The 21,078-nt window shown below is 41.2% G+C and overlaps 1 protein-coding gene across 1 annotated transcript in view; it reads left to right on the top strand.

The window, feature by feature from the left end:
* LOC122799755 (UDP-glucose 6-dehydrogenase-like) overlaps positions 1-20,377 on the top strand; it is a 174,596-nt gene extending 154,219 nt beyond the window's left edge. The window contains exons 9-12 of the mRNA XM_044069027.1: positions 6,378-6,517; positions 6,624-6,715; positions 10,256-10,366; positions 18,052-20,377. Coding sequence (XP_043924962.1) covers positions 6,378-6,517; positions 6,624-6,715; positions 10,256-10,366; positions 18,052-18,159 — 451 coding nt within the window. The 3' untranslated portion in view covers positions 18,160-20,377. The remainder of the gene's footprint in view (positions 1-6,377; positions 6,518-6,623; positions 6,716-10,255; positions 10,367-18,051) is intronic.
* Positions 20,378-21,078: the final 701 nt, after the last annotated feature.

Raw genomic sequence — 21,078 nt, 5'->3', positions numbered from 1 at the left:
CTAAAGACTTTTGACCATGAAAGTTAGATGATTGCAGTGTCTCTTTGCACACATATTTAACATTACTAAGACTAGCAGGAGTTCAATTTCAAAAAGATGTTCAGATGTTCTTCGTGTTTCACTGTTGCAGTCATCACATCTGGGTTATCTGCTTACAGGTAGCCCTCAATCAGCCTGATTATCAAAGTCTTGGGTCCTGCATTGGTTGCTGTCTCATCTTCCATGGCATCAGGTAGTCAGGGGTATAAAGCATGCAGCCGACTCCATTTTATCAGTCTTTCTTGCCGTGCGGTGCCTGAAGCAGAAGCAGTTTGCAAGTGTCGGTCGGCCAACTCATGAAATTTTTGTTTTCGAGTTTCATATCCGAAGTCTCCAACTAAGCTAAGTACCCATTTGGGGAACCTTTATCTTGCTCTAAACTGATGTCAGTAAAAGTTAACAATTGTATTTCTTGTGGAAAGCAAATACCTCATAAAGATTTTCATTCGTACTGCATTCATTGTCTAGACCCAGACTACGATGTACCTCGCTGTCGGTTTTGTTCCTTATTCAATCCTCGTACTATTCATCATTGGTTCATTTTCGCATCTAAATATTTTGGTACTCTGGTCAATTATCCAGAAATGGCTTTGGTAAGCCACTCAACTACTGACATTCCAAAAAAACGCAAAGATAAAGACAGAGACAGACCGCATAGATCCAAAGCTACAGACAACGCTTCTTCTAAGCTAGTCGCCAGTTCGCCGGTACTCAGTGAGGCACTTTCGCAGCCCCTGATACCCACTACTTCAGATTCGCAGGCCTCTACTGAGACCCATCCAAAGTCCAGTATGCCACAAGATGCTTCTTCAACTGTGGAACCTGCGGATGTCTCTACCTTGGATGGGTCCGGAGCCACTGTGCAGGCATCGGCTTCTGAGGGTGTATTCAGGCCTACTGACTTGCATATTAAACCGATGCCATCTTCTTCTTCAAGGCCTAAAACTCGATCCATGCCCAGAAAACCAATGCCCAGACCGCATGGTCAGGCCCCTATGCCTAAAAAACAAATGATAAGAATGGCTGAAGATCTTATTACGCTAATCAGAGGAAGCCACCCTTCCCCCACTAAGAGACCTAGAACTGATTTTCCTTCTGATTCTTCTGATCAGGTTTATGAAATTTCTGTTTTTTCTGATGACCAGGATTTGCCCTTATCTACCTATGAGGATTCTGATGCAGAGGACTCCATTCTCTCTGCTTCCCCTCCAGAGAGTTTCTCTTTTGATGAAACCTTGCATACTCTTAGGGAGCATTTCTGCTGGGAAAGCCGGGATTTCTCTCACTCCAAAAAGAGGCGTAGGGAATTCTTACTCCTGCCTCAACACAGGCCTTTAGCTATCCCTGCTGTACTGGACATTGCAGATGATGCCTTCTCGGAATCTAGCCTGGCCCCTGACACTTTACCTCCTGCTCCCAGAAAACCTGATAGTTATTACAGGGTACCTGACTCTCACAAGTTCCTTTTTAAAAATCCTACTGCGGATCCTGAGACCATTTCACAGGGACCCAATTGGATTAAGGCCTGTACTGCCAAAAATCCTACCCCCTCTGATAGAGATTCCAGGGCACTGGACAGATAGGGTAAGAAGGTATACACTTTTGCAACATTAGCCATTATTGCCTTAAACTGCCAGTTTCATATGTTGAAGTATCAGTAGCATATTATTGAATTGGCTAAACAGAAAATCATGTTGATTCCTGACTGTGCTGAAAATAAAGAATTACAGGATTTAATGCATTCTGCTGAACAAGTGGGAAAACATACTTTGCAATGCGGTTTTGATTCATTAGAGGCATCTTGCAGGGCTGCTGTCACTGGGTCTGTACTTAGAAGGCATGCTTGGCTTAAGGAGCAATCTTTGCCAAATCATGTTAAAGTTAAATTACTGGATGCTCCCTTAAACCAAGACTGCCTTTTTGGCAACAAAGCAGAATAAGTACTTAAAAAGGAGGAGGAAAAAGCTAAATCTATGCATACTGTTAAAGATTTCCTGCAAGTACAACCTCCCAGATTTAGTAGGCATTGGCCCTCTAGGAACTGGTCCTTTCCTGTGTCTTCTAGGCCTTCTCAGTCCAAACCCAGAACCAGCAGAACACCCAAGCTTCAGTCCCAGGGTGCTCACAGGACTAAGCAGTGGGGGGCTCCCACTTCCCAAGTGGGGAGTAGTAAGACTCCCCCCCCTCTGGTAAACTGTCTCAATGACTTAACTTTAAACCTTCCAAGCCCTGCTCAACTGACTGTTCCTTTAGAGGGAAAGATTGCCCTGCATGCAAAAAATTGGGAACTCATTACCCAGGACAAATGGGTTCTAAATATAGTTTCCCAAGGATACAGATTCCACTTCCACTCCTTACCAACCCCAAACAGTTTGCCAGACCTACCCCCAAATCAGTGGGCAGTGGCTCAAAAGCAGGTTCTCTCTCTTTTAAGCATCAAGGCTATTCAACCTGTCCCAGAAGAAGAGCGGGGGCAAGGTTTTTACTCAAGACTTTTCCTGGTACCCAGGAAAGACAATTCCTGGCGTCCTATCCTGGACCTGTCTATCCTAAACACATTTTTGGTAAACCCAAAATTCAAGATGCTAACTCTTTATCAGCTGCTTCCCATGATAGGCAAAAATGCCTGGTTGGCAACACTGGAATTAAAGGAAGCCTACCTGCACATCCCAATAAGGGAATCCTGCAGAAAATACCTACGCTTCAGAGCAGGCTACATGCATTATCAGTTCTCTGCACTGCCCTTTGGCTTATCTACTGCACCCAGGGTATTCACAAAGTGCCTAGATCCAGTCATTGCATTCTGCAGGCAAAGAAATATTCAAATATACCCATACCTGGACAATTGTCTAATTCTGGCAGAAAGCCAGGACATACTATTAAATCATCTGGCATTTGTAAAGAAATTGCTCACTTCTCTGGGGTACACTATAAACGAAAAGAAATTAAATCTTGTACCCTGCCAACAAATGGTGTTCCTGTTAGCAAGCTTGAATACAACTTCCCAGATGGCCTACCTCATGCCAGAGAAACAAGTTAATTTGACAGACTACTTCAGTCTACTGGCCAAAAAGACCCAGCTGTCTGCAAGGAAAATAGTGCAGGCACTGGGGTTCATGGTCTCTTGCATTTTACTAATTCCATATGCAAGACTGCATATGAGGAAACTACAATGGTATCTAAAAAGCCTATGGTGTCAACATTCTCAGGATCTAGAATCAATGATTCCTATCATACCTTGTCTAAAGATAGAGTTCCTATGGTGGGCAGAGGCCTGCCACCAAAACAAGGGACTGCCATTCTCTCTACCTCCTACCACCCAAACACTAACAACAGACACATCAGACTATGCATGGGGGGCTCACATGGCAGGAAAGTGCATTCAGGGCAAATGGAACCCAAGTCAAATGCACCTACATATCAATCAAAAAGAAATGTTAGCTGTACAGAATACTCTGACAGCCTTCAAGGACCACATTCTTCCAGGACAATTATTGGTAAAGACGGACAACACCACTGTTATGTGGTACATAAAAAAGCAGGGGGGGACCCATTCATACCCTCTCTGCAGACTAGCCATGGCTCTGTGGAACACAGCCTTAAGCTACCAAGTGCACCTACAGGCTCAATTCCTGCCAGGAAAGCTAAATACACTGGCAGACGACCAAAGTAGAAATCTCATGGACCCACACGAGTGGAAACTGGAACCAAAGATATTTAACACGTTGAGAAACAAATGGGGGAGCCCAGAGATAGACCAGTTTGCCTCCCCTCAGAACTACCAATTGGACAAATTCTGAACAAGGACTCCTCACAAACAGGCTTGGAAAGTGGATGCCCTGTCCTTCACCTGGCAAAACATATCAGTTTATGCCTTTCCCCCTCTGCCTCTCCTCGCCAAAGTGCTACTAAAGATCAAACAGGACAAACCAAGGACAATACTGATTGCACTAGACTGGCCTTGCCAACACTGGTACCCCCTCTTGTGCAGTGTGCCACTGCTGGCACCAGGGCACCTGCCTCAGACCCCTGCCCTACTGTCCCAGCAGGAGGGCAAGATTCTGCACCCACAGCTTCAAACCCTGAACCTTGCAGCCTGGCTAATTACCTGACCTCTCCGTTACCAACCCTCAGTAAGCAAGTGATGGATGTCATTCTGGAGGCAAGGAGGCCTAGTACTAGAAAATTCTATGCTGAAAAATGGAAAAGATTCTGTTCCTGGAGCCAAACTCAGGGGATGGGTACAGCAGTACCCAATTTACCCCATATTCTTCAATACTTAACTGAGATGCTTCACAAGGGCCTTTCCTTTCCTTTTCTTTCATCAAAATTCATGCCTCAGCCATTTCAGCACATTAAAACACAGAACCCCTCTTTTCTCATCCACTGCTGAAGCAATTCCTCAGAGGGGCCAAAAACTTAAGACCACCCAGGAGAGCCCCTACTCCAGCCTGGGACCTTAACTTTATATTGGAAAAGCTCACTCTTCCTCCCTTTGAGCCAGCTGCAAATGCAGAGTTGAAATTTCTTTTTTTGGAAAACAGCCTTCCTTCTAGCCATCACTTCAGCAAAAAGGGTGTCTGAATTACAGGCCCTCATGGCAGTGGAGCCTTTCATCATCTTTCATGCGGACAGGGTGTCCCTCCGGACCAAGCCCTCATTTATGCCCAAGGTGGTATCCAATATGGCCCTTAATCAGTCCATTAATTTGCCAACCTTCTTTTCTAATCCACGGATCAAAGGGGAACGAATTCTGCACTCCTTGGACGTGCACAGACAACTTAGATTTTACTTAGACAGGGCTAAGCCTCTCAGGAAATCTGAACAGCTGCTGGTGGTATTTGCTGCAGGGGCAGAGGGGAAGGCGATTTCAAAGCAAACCATTTCTAAGTGGATAGGCCATTGCATTCATTTCTGCTATAAGCACCATGGAAAACCTACCCCACAGGGGATAAGACCACATTCAACCAGGGCTGCATCTACCTATACAGCTTTTCTCAGAGGTGTCCCTAGCAAGGACATCCTAGAAGCTGCTACCTGGATTTCTGTACATACCTTCACTAAGCATTACCACTTGCCAATGTTTTCTAAATCCAGAGCTGACTTTGCCACTGCACTCTTGCAGGGCCTTTTAGCTGGTCCAAATGCTATCTAAATTGCCTCCTCCCATCCTTAGCTTTGGGAATCTACCCAAATGTGATGACTGCAACAGTGAAACACGAAGAACATAGTACAGTTGTGTACACTTACCATAAATGTAGATGTTCGAGTGTATTCACTATTGCAGTCCTGGTTAACCTCCCTCCAGCCCCCTGAATTCTATTGACTATACCTCTATTCTTGTTTACTATGCTTAAAGCTTTCTGTTGTATTTGCTTTTTGTTGGAGGTGTAACCTTGTATATAATTGCTTCCCATTATGGGGGCACCTGACATCTGGGGCAAGAAAAACTGATAAAATGGCATCTGCTGCATGCTTTATACCCCTGACTACCACCCAAGACTTTAATAATTAGGCCAACTGAGAGCTACCTGCAAGAAGATAACCCAAATGTGATGACTGCAACAGTGAGTACACTCAAACATCAATATTTATGGTAAGTGTACACAACTGTACTTTCTTTGTAGTGTGTGTGTGTGTGTGTGTGTGTGTGTGTGTGTGTGTGTGTGTGTGTGTGTGTGTGTGTGTGTGTGTGCACGTGTTTGTGTGAGTGAGTGTGTGTGTGTGTGCACACGTGAATGTGCATGTACGTGTGTGCGCTCGTGTGCATGTACATGTGTGCCCATGTACATGTGTGCCCATGTACGTTCGTGCCCATGTACGTGTGTGCACGTGCATGTACATGTGTAAGCATGTGCGTGTGTGTTTGTGTGTGTGTGCATATGTGTGTGTGCATATTTGTGTGTGTGCATGCGTGCGTGTGCACGTGCGTGTACGTGTGTGCGCGTGCATGTGTGTGTATGTGTGTGCACGTGCGTGTACATGTGCGTGCATGTGTGTCTGTGTGTGCTTGTGTGTGTATGAGGGTACATGTCATAGTATCCAAACAACATTAATTGTGAAGGTACTGTGGGCGAGGTGAGTGGTTGGGCTGGTTTCAAGTTGATGGCTCTGTCAGAGTTAACACCGATTTTATCTGAGGTGTAAAGAATCAGGTCATCTCTTCTGGAAATATATGAGCAGCTGGCAGCTAAATCTGTGATATAGTTTACATCTGCAAAAGATTAATAGTCTTGCTGAACTGGAGTATTAATTAACTCACAATTTGTGCAGCTTCATTCTTCCCAGCTCATTAATAACTGGTTGAGCTCACCCATAGTTTTTGCACTGTTTTGCAGAGAGTCTTCAAGTATTTACATCAGCAAATACTTAATGGACGAAGGAGCCCACCTCCATATCTTTGATCCAAAAGTGAAGAAGGAACAGGTGATTCAGGATCTGTCCCACCCCAGTATTTCTGAGGATGACCCAGACAGAGGTAAGACCTTGTTCATTCTTTGCTTTGTACTTTACCAAGAGTGAGTACTTTTTTCCATTGGTTGTACCATTGTATTACCTGAGTACTTGTGCTTGTTGTGTTTCAGTTTTGCGCTTGGTCACAGTTTGTGCAGATCCTTATGAGGCCTGCAATAAGGCACATGCCCTTGTTATAAGCACAGAATGGGACATGTTCAAGGTACGTAACTAATGCTTACTATAAATTCCCATGCAGTCAGGTATTGTGTAGTCAAGTTACTCACTACTTGTGTTAATCATCTTTTCTCAGTGTTACTGCCTGCACAAGCCAGGGGACAGTGCAGTGTGTTGAGTGCACATTTTCTTGTAAAGTGAATCAACTAATGGAGAAGGATGTGAAAGGGAAGATAAAATGAAGCATTATAGTGCCTGTGTGAAATAATTTAACTGAGTGGAACACATTCCATTAGAAATCAAGGAAGTGGCAAACTGAGTTACAAAAGGATATGATCTGAGGGCATTGAGTGGACAGATAAGAGGAATGCCAGGAAATTTTTCTTCACTAAAAATAAAAAGATGTAATAGATGCACATAGCCATTTTATGGTAGACGACCTACTTGGCCAATCATGTTCACCTGTTGCTGTATGCACTGGATGAAAGGTAATTCCTCTATAGGGAACAACACACTTCTAAACTTTACTTATTTTCAGTTGTAATTTTATTTCTTCATGTTTGTTGCTTCATATAAAGGACACACTGCTGTCAGCTCTTTGCAAGTTAATAAACTGATTTTGTTTAATCACGTCACCTTCCATCTAACCTGCTTTATTTAGTTATACATTTATTAACCAGTTAGGTGGGCTGCTCATTTTGAACACAGACCGAACTGCAGAGGTACAGTACAACAAAAATAAATAAATAGCATTAACTATCTATGTTAATTGCAGTCTTGAGTCGAGCAGCTTCACATTAAGCACAAAACAAATAACACTAAACAGTGTAATGGTGTGCATCAATGAGCAGTCCATTACAACGTTGTTTAATCACATGGAAATGAGTAGGTTGTTCATGCCATATTTTATGGGGTTAAGGGGAGGAAGGTTGGTGTGAAGCTGGTTTGTAGAAACATTTGAATTATGCAGCATTATTTAAGTCTTATTTTAATGGCAGTCTGACTGGGGCAAACTGGAAGTATTATGTATGTGCATTTGGTTGGAGTGAGTTCCAAATGGCTAATGCTAGCTTGCCAAAGGCCCACACCATGGTGTTTCTTTGGAAATGAAGACACTGCAGGGTGATTGCTTTGGAGTCACATTATGTTGGGGTAAAATATATATAACTGTAAAAAGCAGAGCAAGAGGAGGACAGGCATTTAAAAGGAACAGTTTGCAGACAGTAGTGGGGTAAAGGAGGGTTAGTAGGTTATTTCTAGACTTGCAGTCCAGGGGACCATTGTGGAGTCTATCTCAATTTCCCGGTTGTTCTCAAGCATTGTCTGGTTAAGTGATTTGCTCAAGGTTGCACAGTAGTTAAACAGGGGGTGAGTACATCTAGCCCTGTACCACAGGAATTACAGTTCATAGCCTCAGTCCTCTGCACTACATATTAATAAGCATGATGTTTGTAGATTAACTAATATAATCAACTATGAGATTGTTGAATGTTAGAAAAAGGGATTTACTCTGCAGTGAAGTTCTTCGAACTGAAAAGAGTACATTTTGACATTTGCTGAAGTCAGAAAGTCATTTTAAAACTGACACCATTTTTGAAGAATTTTTTTTTCTCATTTTTGTCTTCTGCACCTGATGATCAATTTGCTGATCTCCACAAAGTTGCCCCCTAACAGCCATTTAGCATGGTCCTCATACAAACAGCCATCCGCAGGGTTAGTGCTGTGCACCTAACCCTCCCATTTGTGATATGGTGTCCATGGTGCAAAGATGTCACTCATTCATGCAGGTAATGCTTCGCCCCAAACGTGCATCCCTAAGCCCCTCTCTTGTGATCTGACTGCTCAAGTGCTGTCTCCTATCACTAGTGGAGATTTATACATGGGAAATGTGTCCCAAACTGTGCACCTGTCCCAGCCTTCTAGGGAGAGGCAAGCAGGCACTGTCTCTTCATTCTTCTTCCTCAGACCAACTCGTCCAGCACTTGAGCCACTAATTAATCCCATGTTGGCTGAATTACAACCAAGACTCCATCCCTTTAAGCCACTGGACAGGCTAACATAAGTACATTTTTTGAGTCAGTTATGCTGTACATATAGATTCTGATATTGTCTCTGGTCTGTTTTGGTGCTTTACCTTCTCCATCACTGACATGTGTCCCTGTTAAATATAGTGACTGATGGTCCACCTCTTCACATGTATCCTCTGGAGTTGGCAGTCAGCCTTCTGTTCTTCATCACTTTTATGAGCTCCTCCATGTAGAATTGTACTACAAGCATCTGTCATTCTGGGTGCAGATGAGCTGGCTGTATGGCAGATGAGCTGGCTGTACGCAGATGTGACCCTGTCTCTGGAGTCATCAGCATCCATCTGTCAGTGACCTGATACTTATGTTCCAAACTTGCTGTTTCAGAACAGATCTTAAGCTCTTGTAAGGACCACCACAGTGGGCTTTTCCATTGCTAATCCTCATCCAGGAGGGAGACTGGCCAGTCAGTATATGACTCAGTCCTGCCATGTGCTTTACAGTTCACATCAACACCCTTTAATGCAAACTTATGCACACATCTCAAGGCCTGACAGGGTGTCAGCAGATGTCTTTTGGTATCCTGTCTGGCCAGAAGAGCACTGATTCATCAGCCAAGAGTGGAATAGCCACTGTTGACCTGATATTTTGTATCATTAAAGCAAATTATATAGTTTGTTTAGCAGAATGTCAATGTTCACATTACTTACCCCATTGTCGAACATATCTGCATCACCCTTAACAGGGCTGACTGGCTTCTCCTGAGATGTAAAACACTATCTCTGTTATTTACCCTCATCTTTATACTCTTATACCTGAACCAATATTCCCCCTTTAGATTCCAGACTGACACTTGGCATTCCTACATTTAATATAAACTCCACATGTAGCATTTATCCTCTTCTGTGTTTCAACATGACTCCATCTCTAAAAACAAGGCTTCCATGTAAAAAAAAATTAATTCTGAAGCAGGATCCCTCATCTTTTCTGCACTACTCTGGTGTGACCTGCTGCTACTTCTCACGCAGTACATGTCACTATTAACATGTCATAACGTAGCATGAAACCATTTTGTCTGCTTACCTGCTTCCACCTACCTGCTATTGTTACTAGTCAGACTTTAGGTCCTGATATGCCATCCTGTCTGCAATGTGTCGCAAATGTCTGCTGTATGACATACATTCTCTGAGGCTAACTTTAATAACGCCTTTCGTTCCTGTTCCCTGTTACTACCTATCCTTATCTCCTTTCCTAATCATTCGAATTTCGTTGAAATTGTGATCATTTATTTACGTACTGTTAATTCTTGTCTTAGTCTAATCTATTTATACTCTTCTATTATGTATTACTGTTATGGTCAAGACTGTGGATCACAAGAGTCTGTATGGATCAGCCCACATGGTGTAATTGTTTTTGCTTAATCAAATAAATAAAATGTAGATGCCAGTGTCTTCAGTCCTTATGTTTTCTGTTTTGTGTAAGATATGGCCCTTGAATTGAATTTGTAGGTTAAAAAGCTGCATCTGCATATAATTCACATGACATAATGCATTGTCTTCTAGGAACTTGACTATGAGCGGATATATAAAGCTATGCTGAAGCCTGCTTTCATCTTTGATGGCAGAAGGATCCTTGATGATCTACATGCAAAGCTGCAGAACATTGGTTTTCAGGTAAGGTCAGCACTTTCCAGGTGGATTTACAGGTGCCTGTGTGTGTGTGAGAGTGTGTGTGTGTGTGTGGCTTAAGGATATAATAACCTTAGACGTGGCAAAGTGGGACCAACCTGTGGTGCGGCATACATATTCCTTTTTTTGCATGTTTACTTTTTGCAGATAACAGTATTTGATCCCTTCCCACTAAGAAAGAGAACAGGCAATACTTTGTGATTTTCTACACAAGAAAGTTCTCAGATGGCAGGAAGTGTGCATATTTCCTCAACAGCATCTGAGCACCGTCTCTTACATTACACTTTACTTATACAGTGCATCTAGCAGTGAGATCTGAATGCAGCATGCACATTGTCTTTAGATTGTACCTATAGTGTATACAGGATTGGAAGTACCAGTAGTCTGTGGTAAGACTGTTATGTTCTGAACTATTTCAAACTAAGGATTCACTCAATAGAGAGAGATTTTCTAATCAAAGTTTTATTGTGACAAACTAAAAGAGATAAATAGCAATTTTCTGAAAAGTCGTGCCACTTTTCTACTGCCCTTAAATGGACATCTTGTTATTCCTCTATCTTCTAAGGTCATATCTAATCACCTGAGTCCCGCCCCCCCAAGGTGAGACCTCTGCAGCTTGTTTGTTTTCAAAGAGCACTGGGCAAGTGTACCAGAAAAGGTGCTATCACCCTTGAGGAGGAATGCAGCTGTTTTCTTAAATTTGACTCCATCTGTGCCTATGTGTGATGTGATCAGTTGGCTCTGCTGCCAAGATGAACAAGCACTTCCTTGAGATCCGTGGCCTATATTAGTAATTCTACCACGGAGAGTTTGCCACAAGCACATATCCCCAGAAAAGAGGTGAGGTAGTTACGTCTCGTTATTTCTTCCAGCTCCAGCTCTAACAGATCATGAGCCGCTAGTCAAACTGGGTCACCTGGATCACCCAGCTATAGTCAAGACGTTATTCCCCTACATGGGCAGAGGTGGCAGAACTTGCTGCATATGTGCTTCATCTCAAAGCCATGCTGTCCAAAAATATTTTGGAGATGCCTCTGTAGTCAATTAAGGACTTTATTACACCCTTTCTGTACCATGTGCTGATTCTTCAGCTTTTTCAAGCTTCCAGAACTGTTTGGGGTGCACACAGTAGTCTACTTAGGCATCCTTGTGTGTAGGTTAAGGGTGCGTATCAGTGTTTCTCGCATCTTTACAACCTCCTGCAGCCATTGGGACAATTTTTGATGTTTAGTAGCAGACTCCTTCCTTAATTGATACCTAAAAATTTGTTCCTGTAGTTATTAGCTCACAGTGCATCAGCCTCATTATGGAAATTGCCAGCTTTGCATGGGATTGCAGCATAACATTAAGTGCTCTTATACCTGTCAGCAAATTGAAGAGCTCACTGGCACCATTTGGCATCGTGTCACAGTACTGGACCCTGTACAGCACATCAGTACTTTTAAACACATTCTGCATTTTAGATAATAAACAGCAAATTCAGAAACTCACCTGCACTCAGAATGGAGGATGCATGTAGTATAGCCCCATGGAGAGGAGTTTGCTAAATGGTGAAGAATAGAATATCACTGTTGCTTCCTTTAAGTGTTACTTTGCAGTTACCCCATGCATAAATGTACCTGCCGCAGTCTTTTTACTTATGTATAATAACTCTTATCTTACTCTACCGTGGAGTAGTGAAATACTCCAGGATACTGAAACCATGGCCGTAATATATATTCTCCTTTTATTTGCCTTCATCACTGTTCTGTTATTCTAAGATTCATAGTAATGCTTCACTGAATTTTAGCAGGCATTTATATTTTAGCCTAAAATAGGTGCTGTAGAATTTCACCATTGAAAATGCTGCCCAAAAAGATATCAGGCAGGAGCAAGCCAGGGCCAATGAAAGCACTAAAGGGGATCAGGACTAAAAGTCCTAAGCACAGCATTAACACCTATTTGGAGCCCACTACGGCTTTGGTAGCTTCTGCTTCCTCTCTAGGCTTATCACTATCTTGTAAGAAGGCAATGTCCAATACTGTATCCGTAGATGATGGTAATGTTGAGCAGACTGGCACTTTACTGACATCCTCTCTTGGGAGTGATAGTGGGATATCTAGCATCTACTCTCTCTGCTCTCAGGTGCCTTATGGACTCATTTAACACCTATGCCTTTTACAAAAGCCGTGTCTGCAACTGGAGATTTCAGCTAATTCACTCATTCAAGACTACATGTCATCAGAAATTTTAAAATATCTTATTTGGAGAGTTGTCCCCACCCCGTGTAGCAGTCTATATCTCTTTGCTTCACAATTGCCTTAATATAGTTACATTTGGGATGACCGGACATTGAGATGAAAGAGAATCCTCTTCTGCAGGGATCTCCTTCAGTCAATTCGATTTCTGCTGAGTTGGTCAAATATCTTATTCTTACTAGTGAAAATTTGTCTTGCATTGAGGAAATCTTCTTTACAGCCTGGCACTAGGTCTAACTTGTATCATGTAATTACAGCCTTTTTTGCCCCCATTTAATTAAGTAAAGATAGCCTCCTTAAATTAGCAATAAACCTTGTTTTTTTTTTTTAACATAGTTTACGATGACTTGACTGCCAACACATTCACTAGGTCTAACTTGTATGGTGTAATTACAGCCTTTTTTTGCCCCCATTTAATTAGGCAAAGATAGCCTCCTTAGTTTAGCAATTCACCTTGTTTTTTTTTTCAACATAGTTTACAATTACTTGACTGCCAACACATTCACAAGTGTAAGTGCCATTTGAAACAAAAATACAGAGTTTAAAAAGCCATTAAGACTATTTTTTTTGTATTTTTATTATTTTTTTTTGTGGTGGCAAAGCTACAATATGGGGAAAAGGCAAATTATTCCCACAATGACCCAGATCAAACACTGTGCACTTTTGAAGGACTGCAAATTATTGTTCAGTTGGATGTCACATAGCACTGAATTTCCCCTAAGGACTTACAGCACAAACACTTCTTCATTGAAATTTATGTTTATTTTTCTTTGTATAGTTTTGAATCATTGAAGCAATCTAATATATTTTGTCCACATTATTTTTGTTTTTCTCGTTATGTTCTACTTCATGTACATTTTAAACAGTGCTCTTTTCCCAGGTCCCCTCTAAAAATGGGCAATGCCCAACAGGGCTAATAAATAATGACAACTGTTATTTTTAAGACCCAGGTGAAAATGCTTTGCTTGCATTCCAGAAAATGATTCAATTTTGTTTTTTAAATTGTTTTTCACACATGGGGCAGTTTTACTGTTGCATTTGAGTAACGAACTTTGTTGGTTGCCAACATTTTATTCTGAACTTAGGATGTAGCCATTTTTACGGGTGGTGTTTCTTCTGTCAGAACACAAGTCCTCAGTTCATACTAATTTGTGCACTGCATTTTAAAAACTGTTTTCTTCACATTCACAATAGAAAGGAGAAAGGTAAGTAAGTGCTAGATTTTTGTGCAAAAGCTATATATGTGTTTTTTCTCTCAACAGTGGTGACCTGGGATATGATTATATTATATGGCAATAATAACTGGGGCCAGGGATGGCCAGAATTTTGCCTTTACATAAAACATTACTTTCAGACAAAAGCTTGTCCACGATCTTATAATCATGATTTTGTACATTTAAAGTGGATTCTGATATATTTTGGCAGAGGTTCTTTTTCCAAGTTGAGGATGAAAATGAAAGCTATTGCTTTTCTCGATCCAAAAAAAAAATTGCATCACAAAATAAGATTTTTGAACTTACTTTTGAACAGCTTGTGGATTTTCAGTTTCCATGTCAGATCCTCCATTAGGACATTGGATTTTTTTTGTGGTGAAGTTATTGCAGTCTAACAAACTGCAGGCCATCATTTAATATGGTTGGGGTTGATTCTAAACTGTGATGCCTTTTAATGTTTTTTTACCCATATCTAACAAGTAAAGCTATATTTTTAAAATGCACTATGACTCTGGCAGCTGTAATTTCCTAACCCCGCTCCTTTGGCTAACATGCATACTGTCTGATGTGAGGGCCTTCCGTCTATTTCCTTGTGTGTGTGTGTGTGTGTGTGTGTGTTCTTCAGTTTATGTGCAGTGAAGGCTAACGTGCAAATGAGGCTTATCAAAGCCAAACACACACCCTCAGTACTTATGTTTCATGCCGCATAGCTGTCTGTTTGTGGATGGCCGCATTGTACTCGGCCTAACTACCTCCTTCTCTCCAGGATGGGTGAGCTGGTTTTAGCCACTCACTCCTATCTTCTGTCACCAGCTCCTGAGCACACCCTAGTAGTTTGGGTCACATTTGGGGCTGTATCCCTCTACATTGTGAAGCTGATCACACACCTGAGCATTTTTGATAGTTTATTTCATGAAGAATGGTTAGCCAGTCAGTATTTATTAAACCGTTTTAAGCAAAGCACTGTGCAAAAATCTTAACGTAAAATAAGTAGATAGGTCAGCATCAAATATTAAAATTAAACTGCAAGTAGTATGGTGAATGAAGATAAAAATGTAAAACATGCATTAAATATTAAAATTAAACTGCAGACAGTATGATGAATGAAGATAAAAAATGTAAAATATTTGTATTAAACATATTGAAGTTAAATATTTAAATCTTAAACTTACTTTTTTATTGTCAGTTGTGACTCAACTTATTTAAAAATATGTGCTAAGTAAACATTAACATTAGTAATGTTTGGAGAGTGATTGTAAGCTCAATAAATTGATTAGTAATAAACAAGGTTTGGTATAAAATGTTGAAACGTATTTCAGGTAGGCTGAATTTAAAAGACATCCAAAGTAAGTGTTGAAGTGTGAAATTTAAGGTTATCTCTCAGATAATCAAAATGATCTGTATCTAAAGTGGTAACGCTGTCATAACAGCATTGAAACTCACAATGCCAGAAACGCAGTATTCCCAAATCCTGGGCTTGCCCCTGGTGACCCTTGTTAGCACTTGTTCCTGAGTCTGGATCAGTATGTACTTTAGTGATGCAGTGTGTTATGATGTTTGGGTTTTCAGCATTGTGAAATTCAGTATAATTAGGTATTCATTGCCAGTTTCAGTACAGGTCATGCCAGGCATCTGACAGACAACTGAAATTTAAAACATGTAGTAACTGTAGCGCTGATGAAATGAAAGTCATAAATATTTCACAAAGTTGCCTTAAGACCAAAGCAAGGTAGTCTTGGACCTGCAGTATATCGGGAAAAATCCCAAACTATGACCCAGATGACCTGAGTTTGATTAATGACCAGGGCTGTGGAAGGGCCAAGGCAGGGAAGTTGAGACTGAGTGGGCAATACTGCCTTATCAGTCCAGGGCGGGGGGTGGCAGTGTAACTTGCTGCATGATTGACCCAAGTAGGAGTGTTAGGGGACTGCTGGTAGGAACTGACCCAAGAGAAGCCAGCAGTGGAGTACCACAGGGAGTCTGTACTGGGTCCCTTACTGTTTAGCATCTATTTCTCAGAAGCCCAGGCCAAAGTAGATGGCCTTTGGCTCACCAAGTTTGCTGATTGCAAACTAGGAGCAGTCATCAAGTCCCCCAATGATGTCGACATATTACAAGAAGGGCTAACACAAACAAATGACTGGTGCCAAAGCTATGGTCTAAAACTAAATGCAAAAAAATGTATTATTGTTCCCTTTGACAAAATGAAATTCCCTACAATTACAGTATTGACAGCACCCCCCGTGAGTTCCAACCCAGTGGTGAGAGACTTGAGAACAGAGGTTGATAGCAATCTGAACTTTGACCACCTTGTTTCCACAGTGGTAAAGAAAGCCTTCTACATGGCACATGTCATAAGCAAGGCTGTAGCATCCAGGTCAAGGTATGTTATAACTGCACTGTACTCAACCCTCATCAGACCACTATTAGAGTATAATGCACTCTTTTGCGTGTGCCTCACCAGACACCTGCAGCAGCTGGAGAGATCTCAGAGGTTTTACACTAAGAAAATACAGGGACTCCAAACCATGACCTACCTGGACAGGCTGAAAGCCCTGTCACTTTACTCTGTATCTTATAGGCTGCTGAGAGGTGACTTGTACCTGGCCTATAGAACAAGCTCCCGCCCCTCCCTAATGGAAATACTGCACATCTGCAAGTCAAATGGTGCAAGAGACACTCACTGTAGAAACCTCAGCCTAGCTTGTGACATTAACAGAACATGCTAGAGAGACAGATATGTCTCACAGAGACTGCCACTTCTCTGGTATAGATTTCCTATTCATGTAAAACAGACCTCCTCACTGACCTTATTCAAACATAACCTAGATAATTGGATGGGAGACTGCAAATTCACTCCTGCGGTGACACCCATGTCCCTCATGGACAGGAGTAGGTGGTGTTGATCAAAGACCTGCATTGTTCATAAGTTCATTCTGCAAATTAGCCAAAAAGAGCAAATGGGGATACTTAGGATTAACATGGCTAGGCTTGTAAAGGCTCTAGAGCCACTAGCCTAGTAACCTCCTATGAACCTATGAGGAGTATCGAGGGACTTCTGGTAGGAATTGACTCAAAAAGGAGTGCCGAGGGACTGCTGGTAGGAACTGACCCAAACAGGAATGCTGAGGGACTGCTGGTAAGAACTGACCCAAGCAGGAGTGTCGAGGGACTGCTGATAAGAAGCGACCCAAACAGGACTGCCGAGGGACTGCTGATAGGAGCTGACCCAAAAGGAATGTCAAAGGACTGCTGGTAGGAAATGACCCAAACAGGAGTGTCAAGGGACTGCTGGTAGGAAATGACCCAAACAGAAGTGTCGAGGGACTGCTGGTCAGAGCTATTGTTTCAGGTGTCACACATTGCCATTAGCTAGGAGATTTCCTAATTGAATACAGAGGCACAGAAGGGCCATCCTGGGCCATCAGCCACCATGGGAAGGCAGTTAGGAGAGGGAAACATGGACTGTTGCATGAATAAATGCCTGCTCATTCATGACTCTCACCTCTGAAGGAGAAAGAATGAGCTAATGGGCTTTTTCACTGGCCAGGGAATGAACAGGTCATAGATATCTCACCTTGGTAGGTGCATGAAGGGACTAGTGTTTGCTCTGGAGAGAATAAATGTTTCAGAAGGGGCTAGCAGGCAAGGCCTTATACCTGGGGTAAGTGAAGAAAAAATAAAATAAGCAAATAGTACCAAGTGCAAAATAGTTCCCAGTATCGACACTACTGATTGCTGTTCAAATGTCATATAGAAATGAAAAGTACTGCCTTAATCTTCAATATTTTCAAGCAGAGTGGGGTTGAATCCCCAACTATTGAGCAAGCAGCATTTGAAAGTCACAGAATAATGGTCAGTCACAAACCCAAAACAACAACAAATGTTCATGTTCAGTCACAGCTGATCAGTGAAATACATGAAAAGGTACAGGATGCAGGAAGCAAACTGGAACAGAACAGCAAGGTCAGAATGCCAAACATCATCATCATCATTTACCCCTTTTTTATTTTACATGGGGTCGGGGCTTTATTTCCAGTGTCACCACTTCTCTTAATTAAGAGACACTCTCCAGGCCTTGTCACTTTGGTAGCAAAAGTAATGACCTAGAAAAGTATCACGTATAATAATGATATAAAATGAATGCTGTCATATGTGTGGTTGGGAAGGCCTGATCCAGGTTTAGAAAGTAACATTCCATTTCTCCATTTTCTTATAGGTGGAGACTATTGGGAAGAAGATCAGTCAACGACTCCCTTTTACAACAAACCATAACCACTCTAAGGTAGATCGTCAGTTCCCACCAACCAAGAAAATGAAGAACTGATTTGCACTGAGAGGAGACATGGAGACTGTTCTACTGCAAATACTTTATATCTAATATATAATTTTTTTTATTTAAACAATCACTTGTTTGATGGACATGTGAAAATTCATCATAAACTGTACAAATTGCTGAGAGAATGTGGGTGGCTTAGGGTGAGTACAAACTCTCAGGTCACCCTCTTCACGGTTGATCCTTTACTCTCCTCTGCTGAAGGATGGGGTGGTGTCTTCTTTTCCATGTATGTTGACACTATGATATGGGAAGTTTCTTTCTGCCACTCTCTTATTTCTGCTTGTAGTTCCATCTTCATCTTTGGTAAGTGAAAGGAGTGGAATAATCCAAGAAATAAGGAATGTTGCCATGTGTTTCACAAACATTACAATCACTTGATAAAGCATTGAGGATTGTAGTCACTAAATAATGTTGGGCATATCAGTTTCAGTGTTCATCTTCAGATGATACATGTCTGCATAAATCATGTTAATCTTTCAGGTACATGAGGGAATAATACTAGAGTAATACCAATATTTAAAAAGTGTAACTCACTTGGAGCCTTTGTCCCTCACTGACAGTAGTAAAGCTAGGGTGGGACGAGAGAGGCAACTGCCCTGGGCACAAAGTGTTGGAGGGTGCAATTAGCTGATCCTGGTCACTCTTTAATGTAATACTGGCTTTTAAAAGCCAGTGTTGCATTTGTGGTCAAACCTGAACGCTGTAAGTTCCATGTGTGATCTAAACTGTGGCAAATGCTTTTTACATTATAGCATACAGCTTGATACAGTTTAAAAGTAAAAAAAACTTGTTTTTTTAACTAAAACCTGAGTGCTGTAGCACTCCATGCTGCCAAGGTATAAACTGTAGAAACTGTTTGCTACATTTGTAGCAAGCAGTTTGCTACAGTTTAAAAAGACATGTATTCTTAAACTAAAACTTGAGCACTAAAGTGCTCTGTGCAGGCAGGTATAAACTGTAGCAACAGTTTGCTACATTTTAAAAGAAGAAAGGCTTTTTTTAATAAAATATGTTAAAGGAGGGTTGGGGCAGAGCACAGAAATGGGAACTGAATGGGTGGGACTGGAGGGAGGGGTGAGTGTCATGCATATCACCACCTGTTGGTGTGCCAGTAGGAACATCCTTTTTGTTTTGCTGGGAGTGGCTTGCACAGATCTAACTGTAATAAGCTGATCACTTTTTTTTTCTGCTCTTCATCTGAAGAGCTGAGGTGGTGGGGCACGTGTTCATAGCATTGGTGCCCAGGGCTCTAATTGAACCAGCTATATGTCTGCTCACTAGTGTAATCTTATCCAAGATTCTTAAGTTGTTGACAGTTTTGACAGAATTTATCTACTGCTTACTTCATCCTCAGCTACCTTCAGACTTGTGGGGGGGATTTGAGCAGCTTTTGTCCGGCTGAGGCTGTGGTGTGTGTGTGTGTGTGTGTGTGTGTGTGTGTGTGTGTGTGTGTGTGTGTGTGTGTGTGTGTGTGTACTTGAAATGATTGAAGCAACATAAGACTGACAGTAAAATGATCAACAGGATAATATCTAAACTGAAAAAGATCAATGCTGAAAAACACTGACAAAGTTGAAGTTAAACCAGTGGAGGGTTTATGTGCTTTACACACTGTTGTACAACCTCAGAGTTGGTATATAATTATAAGAGGCTGGAGGTGATGCAGGGGTGCTTTATATCAGATGCCTTAATACACATTCCAAATAGTTCTTTGCCCCTAGTTTTCTGCCAAACAGGCACTGCTAATGGGTAGGGCTAAGGAACTGAGCAATTGTTTATGCACAAAAGAGTTGAATGTGAATTGCCTTATAATGCCATGCCCTTGTCTATTTCCAGGACATGCAGTTCATCTTCTAGTATCACTTTGTATGTCTTACTTATCTTAAATGTATTTATGTCTTTTATTACCTGTCTTATTCATGCTCATTTGTGTGTATTTTATTCACACTTGATTTTGTAATTAGAAATCATGTTATTTGTATTTGCCAGAATTTTTAAGTTATCAAGTATTTGTCTGAAGATTGCATTGTGATTTACAAACATTTGTTATTTATATGAAAACAGAGTGAGCTTCTGTCTTCTACAATTACATGCCTTTGGAGTTCAAAGATGTTTACAAAATGAGAAGCTGCAGGACTCTTTTTCTGTAAGTTTTAGTTGAGAAGGCAATGTTAAAATAAAGTGACATATGACTTTTTATAATTTGGTTTGTTTCCTTACATTATTTAATAAGGAAATTGGATGCTCAGTGGATTTTTGCCTCAAAAAGACTAACTAACTTTGGTTGCCTATTATCCAAATGGAGATTTTGCTCCTCTGTCATGACATCACAAACATTTTTCTTGTGTGTTTTACTTGCAGGACTGAGCCCCAACTGTGAAGTTTTTTCCCATCTGTTATGATCTAAGAAATGGTGTAACCCTGAACTTTCCGTTCTTTATTTTAAACAGTCAGTTGCTAAAGTCTGAGAAAAACATAAATCTTCAATTGTTATTCTCACAGAAAATAAATGCTGATTAATTTATGTGGTGACGGAGCCTTTGTCCTGCTGAAGTGAATCACTGTATTCCCCAGAGCAGGCCTACAAGTTGTTATTCATGCTATGTAGGAAGAACATAATGAACGAAAAGAAATAAAATGAGCATGACAATACAGGAAACTATTGTTAAAAACTCAGCGATATAATACATAATCATTTTTGCTTGGTTGTCTACAGAAGTGTTTGCTGTAGATGAAGAAGTCATTTTCCCTTGTCTTATTCTGACACAGAAATGTCCTAAAATAATTATCTAGAGATCATATGTAAGAGATTCATTTTTATTTAGTCATTCTTTGTTGAATGGGTAGTCTCACTGACCTAGTGACCTCTTTTCAGGTGAAAACTGAGGTGGTATTTCTACCACAAGG

Source organism: Protopterus annectens, chromosome 4.part0 (genome assembly GCF_019279795.1).
Source record: "Protopterus annectens isolate FY-2018-M chromosome 4.part0, PAN1.0, whole genome shotgun sequence".
Lineage (NCBI taxonomy): Eukaryota > Metazoa > Chordata > Ceratodontiformes > Protopteridae > Protopterus > Protopterus annectens.
The sequence above is the reverse complement of the archived record's forward strand: the minus strand, read 5'-3'. Positions and strand labels throughout refer to the sequence as shown.